The 8,797-nt window shown below is 39.1% G+C and overlaps 1 protein-coding gene across 1 annotated transcript; it reads left to right on the top strand.

Moving 5' to 3' along the window:
* The first annotated feature begins 2,031 nt into the window (after positions 1-2,031).
* LOC310854137 (hemopexin-like) lies at positions 2,032-7,261 on the top strand. The gene is made up of 10 exons (XM_083758656.1): positions 2,032-2,127; positions 2,975-3,000; positions 3,330-3,425; positions 4,027-4,184; positions 4,344-4,497; positions 4,605-4,817; positions 5,242-5,334; positions 5,613-5,743; positions 6,261-6,408; positions 6,878-7,261. Exons 1-10 carry the CDS (start codon positions 2,063-2,065, stop codon positions 7,099-7,101), a joined length of 1,308 nt encoding a protein of 435 aa, XP_083614782.1. The 5' UTR covers positions 2,032-2,062; the 3' UTR covers positions 7,102-7,261.
* Positions 7,262-8,797: the final 1,536 nt, after the last annotated feature.

The following is an 8,797-nucleotide window of genomic DNA, read 5'->3' as shown; positions in this document are numbered from 1 at the left end:
CCACCTCTGTGGTGTGGCATACATGCTCTGCCTGCTTGGATCAGCCACCCTCAAAGGCTTCTCTGACATTCTGCTGCTAGAGACCGCAGTTTTCTTCTTTCTGGAAGAAGTGATTCTAGCATCATTAAGACTGATGTCTGTCACAATGATTACATAATCTCCTAATCGCAATTATTTGAGATAAACAATTATTTTTGCATTATCAACAGTTTCCATGTTGAATTTTTTTCAAAATTAGAAATGGTTGATCTGTTTTTATAACAATCATGAACACTCAAATATAGGACCCTTACTCTCCTGGGACTGTATGACGGCAACATAATGAATGTTAATAGTTTAAAAAAAAATTAAGGAATGGTTGATCTACAAGCTTACAACACAAATCAAATCAAATCACAAGTCACAAATGATGTCTTGTAATGTGATGGCTGATGCACTACTAGCGGCCGGGCTAGCACAACTTGAACTTCCTTCCAACTCAACATTGATAATGGACTTGTTGAAGTTCGAGGAAATATTAGTTAATGTGCCATTTCTACGGCCATACAGCCATAATAGTGACTAAACACAACACATTACCAGATGTTACCAAAAACATTCATTGTATTTACTTACCGGTCCATTATTTCTTGTAAGTGAATGTAGCGTTTTTTTTTTAACCGCGTGGCTCAACAAACTTGCCAGCTGCCACCTCAAGCCCACTGATGTGTTGCTGCCTGATTGAGGGAGTACGTTTATATACAAGGCCCTGTTGGATTGAAGGGCGGTGCATTTGACCGTGATTGGCAGTGGTGGTGGTCTGGTGGAACTGAGAGTGACAGTCACGCAATTTTCTTTTGCACTTAGAACTTAGTGCTTTGAACTTAGTTTTGAATTATTATCAACTGAACTCTGAACTCATTAATATAAACTCATCATTTTTGTCTAATAGTATTGGTTTTCTTCATGTTTTCCAGACAAGGTTAGAGTACGCCCTCTGGAGCAGGAAGATGGCATTGCAGCAGCATCATCCCTTTATGAGTGGTATGTGAATTGTCTGGGAGAGGGTCCATGAGATTGCTTGGGTTGACCAGTACAGGTCCCAGGGTTATTTATCAGGTTGCCATTAAGGAACAGGCGCTCAAAGGTCTTCATTTATTGTGTGGGGAAAAACATGGGACAACCCTTTTTGGGAGCCGGTTTCCACAGACAGAGGGAGCAGGGTCATGATTTGCAATTGCATGGTCCAAAGTTTTCAGGGGGATGTAAATATATTCAGTTAATTTTAATTTGCCAAAACCTAGGGAAAAAAAGGGGGAAACAAAAGGAATCCCGCACACTATTGTCGTCCACAGTTAACAGTTTTTGTATTGAGTTGTGCTTGAAATACCTATCTGCAAACTGTTGTAATGTCTAAATACTGTCTAAATACTTCAATCAATTATATTATTGACAAGATATTCATTAAGTTCTTGACCATTAATTATTAGGAGACTTTCCCTCCATAGAGTTAAAGACATTTATTGTTTTTACATGTAGGCTAAGTCAGCTTTTATTGTTCAAATCGGAATACATAATTAACATCGGAGGGGAATAAATTAGGCCAGACTGAATGAACCAGTCTTGAACTGGGGAACCCCCAAAAACAATCATATTTGAACCCCCCACCCATATTTGGGAATGTAGGAGTTGAGGCAACTTTCACAATTCTCAAATAATAATATGATATGAGCAGATATTTGTTTTTTTTAGTTTGATTTTGTGGGGTGATTCATAGTAGGCTACATTGGATGCATTTGGTCATGTTTACAAAAAAACATTTACAAAGTGAGTCATTCTGCAGCTGCACAGCATGTCCTCTGAATTTAGCAAAAGCAATCAAATCAGTCATCAACGTAAAAAGGCTCATTTTGCAACAATTGAAAATCCCATGTGTACTTTCTCTCTTTAGTAAACAAAACACGCCCACGCACACAGTTTTGTAACATGCCTGCCCTCATGAGGAGATTTTGTATAAAAGCACAGTGTGAGCATTTGCACAGGCAGGTATCAGCACTGCACCAGGACTACACTCTGCACAGCCATGAAACTGCTCTCCAAAACTCTCTTTCTGTGCGTGGCACTGGGGCTCACTAACGCTGCACCAACGTGAGTAGAGTATATTTATCAAATATGAAAATGAATGGATGGATGAATTATTGTCCCATTTGTCTGTCCTGGTGCATGACAGACATGTAGATTTAAAAAATACATTTAGGTTATACTTAATTTTTTTTATATAGTTTAAAAAAGTTTTGATCTGGGAAACAAAATATTTCTTTCTGCAATTATTATGCTCCAACCAAATCTAACTACATAGATATTACATGAAACTGTTCAGCCTACCCATACAAATGTATGATTTGGGATTTAGAAATTATGTTGTTTTTGCCGAGCAATGACTAGTGCCATTCATTTCATAACTTTGTTAAACACTTTACAAAGTTCACTCAGACCCCCTTTACAAGTAAATGAATACATGATAACCCTTCCACAGTAGTAGCTTTTTCATATTTTCGATTATTTTGCATATTTTCCTACATAATGCCTCATTCGCATATTTAAAAAAGTAAAATTTGTAATTCAATAAATCATTGTCTTCATGTAAGTACTCAATTAGGGAAGTTTCATGGTGGTAAAAATCTAATATAGGTATGGTTTTGCACACTCAATTCATAATTAACTTTCAAATTTTGGAGCTCTGGCTCATGGACTAAGAACCAAAAAGAACTGAATCGGTTCCCATTGGGAACCAACCGGTGGAAAAGGGGCCTCATTGGATCAATTGTTCAAACAAAACAAAAGTTTAGTAATTATATTTCCTCAGGGCCTCGTCAATGATTAGCCACAGTAACATGACTAAGGGTTTCTTCGATGTGAAATGTATTTTCTATATAATAATAAAAAGGTGTGTGAATCATTTTACAACACAGACATGTATTTTTCTATTCCACAGACATCATGAAGGTGCTGCAGTAGCTGGTAGGTTTTAAATCCATGATTTATTAGACTAATCATCTCGCTTCTCCTCTTGCTGATCTAAATCAATAACAAATTATAGCGACCATGTTGGCATGCAGCCAATACTAGGGGCAGACATTACATTTGTGTCCTTTCTTGTGTCTGTGTGTATAAGTGAAATTTTCAATTCAGAATCTGCTGCTCCTCTCAACAGCTTAATATTAAAGTACAAACTTGCATGTCTGTTCTACCATAACAATCCAGTATACAGCTTTTTGTCATTAGTAGGCCTACGATTTCCGTCTCAATGTTTACTTTGTTTGTTAATTGTGAATGTCTTTGAAATGAAGAACACGTGCATGATCCTGCCCTGCCAGACCGGTGTGCCGGAATTGAGTTTGATGCGATTGCACCTGACGAGAAGGGCAATATCTTCTTCTTCAAAGGTTTGGAATGAGGTTTTTTTTTTGTCTTTTTATAATCAGTAAATTCCCATTTCCAGTGTCATTTAATTATTAGCCTACAACCAGGGTGGGGTACACATTTTACAATAGTACAAGTAGCCGATCTTCATGGTCTCGTTGTGAGCTTGTAGATCGGCTATTTTAACTATTTTAAAATGTTTTTCAAAATAGTAAAAAATGGCAAATAAGTTTAGGGATAAGGGGTGGCACAAGATATATGGTTCAATGGATCCTCCCTAAACATGATCTTACAAATCCAGTGTCACAAGCTGCAACGCAGAACAGTATCAAATATATTTCCCAAAATAATGCAATCTTCAAATTCTGAAGGAACTTTCAATAGTGTTGATATTGTTTGTAGAATATTTGTGATTTGAAGCTTTGCCATTTGTGAAAAGCCATGACATCTACATCATACAATATCCATGTGCTAATGGAGGCTTTTCTTCTTTTGATGTTGGAGATAATATGTTTTTGTAGAAATTATCATCACAATGGGAACTGACGCTGATATTTACTGAATCCATTGATCTGCACCGTATGCATGAGCAGTTATGATTTTCATATTTAAATGTATTTAAAGGCGAGTATCTGTGGCAGGGGTTTCGCGCCGCCACCCATCACTCCAATCAGACCTTCAAAGAGCTCGATGACGCTCACCACCTCGGTCACGTCAACGCTGCATTCCGCATGGACAGCGAGGACCATCCCATGGATCACGATCACATGTACTTTTTCCAGGTATGGTCTACTCTACACAGTCTAAACCTGATTTGTGTCGGAAGCATCGTGGCCTTTCGAACAACAGGTTGAATGTAGGTTGACACAAAAGCGGTGGAGAAGCAAACATCTAAATATTGGTCCTCTTGAACTCTTGCTGTGTAATGCTTATATGTACAGGATGACAAGGTGTTCAGCTACTACAACCACACTCTGGAAGAGGGATACCCTAAAGACATCCAACAGGACTTCCCTGGAATCCCCAGCCAGCTGGATGCAGCCGTGGAGTGTCCTAAAGGAGAGTGTATAACCGACTCTGTCCTCTTCTTTAAAGGTACTGTATATGTTGTGCTGCTCGGTCCAAAGAAGGCCAAAAGCAACAGGATCTTAGCCTGTACAATGTGCCCCTAATCCATTTTCCATCCTGTTTTGTGGTGACAGGACATGATGTTTACAGTTATGACATCGCCACCAAGACGGTAAAGAAGAAGACGTGGTCCCACCTGCCCGTCTGCACCTCTGCCTTACGCTGGCAAGAACACTACTACTGTTTCCACGGACACAACTTCACCAGGTTCCACCAACGGACTGGAGAGGTGACCGGCGATTACCCAAAGGATGCCAGGAATTACTTCATGAGGTGCAGTGACCACGGTGAGTATAGCATAGTGTATCCATGAAACAGGCCGACACTGTCTCATGCAGTACAGTGTCTGTATAGGGCTCTGCAACTATCGATTGTCATCAATTACGACTCAGACTAATTTAATAATCGAGAAGTTCGCTTTTTAAATATTTGTTAAAATTATATCAGCGAATCGATGCGAAAAAACATTCAAATTGATTTTCCATAATACTACTAAATCGATTAGTAAATTTTTATTAGTTCAAATTACACCCTTACCGTGTTCAATAACGTCTTTAAGCTTAATTTATACTGACAATAAAAGATTTTCAGAAATGTGTTATTGGTGGCAAGCGACAAGGTCGTACAAAGTAGCCAAATGTATAATTTAGCTCGCTGTATTGCATGATTTAGGAAAAGGTTTGATTCAAATACGTTTCGACTGAATCGTAGGTCATGGAGGTGGCTACAGAATCCCTAAATGCAGTGAAGTCACTCTGGACGCCATTACTTCTGATGATGCCGGCAAAACATATGCATTCAAAGGTAAGGTAATTATAGTATAGAGTACATAGTAGTTTATTTACATGTTTTATGTTTTGTATTTGTTGATGATGTGTTATTTTGCTTATACTATGCTGATGAATTGTACAGACCGCAATGGAAACAAGTCCCCATGACATTTTTGTGTTATCCTTTTAGACGTAATGTCCAACTGTACCTCTTGCATTTTGTTTACTAGAGATCCATACAAAAAAAAAATAACAGAATTACTCCAAAAGAATGGTAGATTAGTTACTGAAAAGACACCGTATTCCTTTCAGGTCCCATTTACATGCGTCTGGACCAGAGTCGTGATGGAATGCACGCCTTCCCTATCGGCAGGTCGTGGAAGGAGATGAGCGGCGGGGTGGATGCTGTGTTCTCTCTCACTGAGAGAGTCTACATGATTAAGGTAGGCTTTCTGTTTGATCAGCTAGCAGCTCTATTCCTTTGGTCGTCTTCCCAAAACATTATGCTTTGTCCTGACAAGCGCAGCAATAAATCATAGCATCATATGCCTCGTCAACAAACAAAATAGAAAAGATCTAGTCATGTGGATCTCAGCATCTTACAGTACATGGGAATGACTTCATGTGGCAGGCCTTGTAATGTCAGTAATTCTATGAGGACATCTATGATGTATAACTCCAAATTTTGGCCAAGGTTTCAGCCCCGATGAATTCCATTATAAAAGTTGTTACGTTAAATTATGTTTGATAAATAATGTGAAAGACTTTTGTGTTTTATCCTTTTGACAGATACTGTGTGCACAAAATACAAGTCAATGTAAATGCATCTTGGTCAATACAGTACAATAATAAGTAATGATTTTGTACGCTCACACACCATCCTAGCATCCCAGAGTTTGTTTGACACTCTCCGTGTGTATCCAAATTGTTGTTCTTTTGCTCTGATCCCTCCACTGGCAGGGTGATCAGGTTTACATCTATAAATCCCCTGCTCCCTACACCTTGATCGCGGGCTACCCTAAAACCCTGAAAGAGGAGTTGGGCATCGAGGGACCCGTGGACGCAGCTTTTGTCTGCGCCAATGAGCATGTAGTTCACATAATCCAAGGTATATGCAAGTGACCTACTTACATGTATAAAACATACATAATTATTTGTATTTTTTGCTTTTCATAGTCATGTTGTACTTAACTGTCTGTGGACCTATTTATTTTTAGAAGCAAATACCGTGGATGCTTTTGATTTGTTATTAACAAAACAGTTATGTTAACTTGATAGTTAATGAATCAAACCCTACTTCGTAATGTACACTCTCTTTGCCTAAAATAGCAAATACAAGCTTACAACATGAGCAAATGTTTCTTTGTTTTGGCATAATGTTTGCCTATTATGACATGCCCAGAAATAGGACACTTTAGGGTTCATTTGGTTAACCACTTCCAGTTCCAGGAAGGTTCAGTCCCTCTCTCTCTCTCTCTACCAAAGAAATATCCCATATATGCCATGTCACATACACAATGAACTATGAAATTAGGCTTATAATAACCACCATCCTTTGCACCTCTCTTCTATAACAGGGCAAAAGATGGTCGACGTCGACCTGTCTGCGACTCCCAGGGCAGTGAGCCTCGTGATGCCCTTACCATTCAAGATAGACGCTGCTCTGTGTGGCCCTAAAGGTGTCCAGGTGTTCCAGGGGTCACACTACTACCTATATGAGAGCCCTATGATTCTGAGTCACAGCAGGATAGCCCCCGAGCCTCTGCCGGTCACCTCAGCCATAGTGCCATGCCAGGACTGAGAGATGTTCATGTATAGTCAAGAAATCCACTATTCTTGGATTCTATGACTTGTTGCAACGTAAACTGTAACCTGTCCTGTAACCTGTCCTTAACTGCTGCACTGTCTTTGGTGCCTGCATGTCCCCCCCAGGGCTCAATAAAGTTCTCATCTTGCCATTATGTACACATTTACTAAAGAAATGTATCCTTGGGGTCATTTTCACCCCAGAATATGTAAAACTTCAGAAAGTGATTAAAATTGTTACAAAGTCAGGTAGCCTACATTGTTTCTTTGTTGACCACCTAAATAGCCCAATACCCCCCCCCCCCCTACACACAAGCACGCACACACACACACACACACACACACACACACACACACACACACACACACACACACACACACACACACACACACACATCTATAATTTATATAATGTGACTATGGAAAAAATGCAAATGTGGTGTTATACGACACCAAGAAAGGGAGAGACATTGATGGAGAAAGGGCGCAGTTGTTATGAGACATGGTGATTCTTTCATCATACATACAATACAATGAATTAAATAATACTTCTCACAAGATCACATTTTATTGTCACTTCACAATGACAAATTATTGTTTGCGCAGTTTGTTGCAATTAGAGGAAAAGGTTTGGGAAGAGACAAGAGATAATTAAAACAATGATAAAAGAGAGAACACATAAGGTGCAGGACAATAGCAAGTTTATAAAATCAGTGCTATGCGGATAAAATAATCATAGATAAAAATATAAGAGCATAAACTTCCAAACACAGTTTGAATAAAGGCAGACTTTGAAGGCCTTTAGAGCTAGTTTAAAAAAAGGGACAAAAGACAAAAGTACAGAACAGAAGTCTGGTGTTATGGCTCCTGCTATCAGCTATGTCTGTGATTATACCTCAGCCGTGGCTACAGAACCATTATTTTTGATCAGATAATGTTCCATTATATGCTGTAGCTTATTATTGTGTCTGCTTCGTGAATAGATAAATGCACAACGGTTATCACCCAAAACAAGAAATTTACATGAAGAATATAGATTAATTGGATTTAACAGTAGGCCTATTTAATAGATATACTAATGCCTTCACATTAATGTGTGTAAAACAAGTGTATGTGTACAGACAGACAGACAGACAGACAGACAAGTGTTGATCCCATTAGGGATGTGGATGTGGATTCATAAAGTTGTACATTTTGTCATTTGTAAATGTCAGCAGATGATCAACGAGCTTAGGCAGCATTGTTGTCACTTCACGTTCGGCTCTATCGATCATATCTCTCATTTTCTGTTTCTGATTATTATTAGCCTCCGCTTTCCACCTATTATAGGCATCGTCGTCAAACCATGCCGATTTCTTATTTCTTAGATGAGCAGCAGCGTCCTTTACACGCTGTCTTAAAACACCAAGATCTGCAAAGCCTGATGGTAGGTTTGCCGGATCAAGGTCTTCTGTGGGATGCGACATTTTGCAACTGTACAGTTCATTAACGTAATTTACAGATGCCTCAACAAGCGGAGCAAATGCAGCTGAAAATGCTCTAGAATTGTCATCACCTCCTGAGGGTTTATCTGTAGCATCGGCACCCTCGTTCGTTATAATCTCTAAGATGTTGTTGTCTGTTATGGTATTTTTGTACAGAAAGTAGGCACTACGTGAGGGATCATTCTTCAAATATCCCTCAAATCCTAC

Source organism: Protomyctophum parallelum, assembly GCF_964188405.1.
Source record: "Protomyctophum parallelum genome assembly, chromosome: 23".
NCBI classification, from domain to species: Eukaryota; Metazoa; Chordata; class Actinopteri; order Myctophiformes; family Myctophidae; genus Protomyctophum; species Protomyctophum parallelum.
This window is presented reverse-complemented; position numbering and strand designations above follow the sequence as displayed.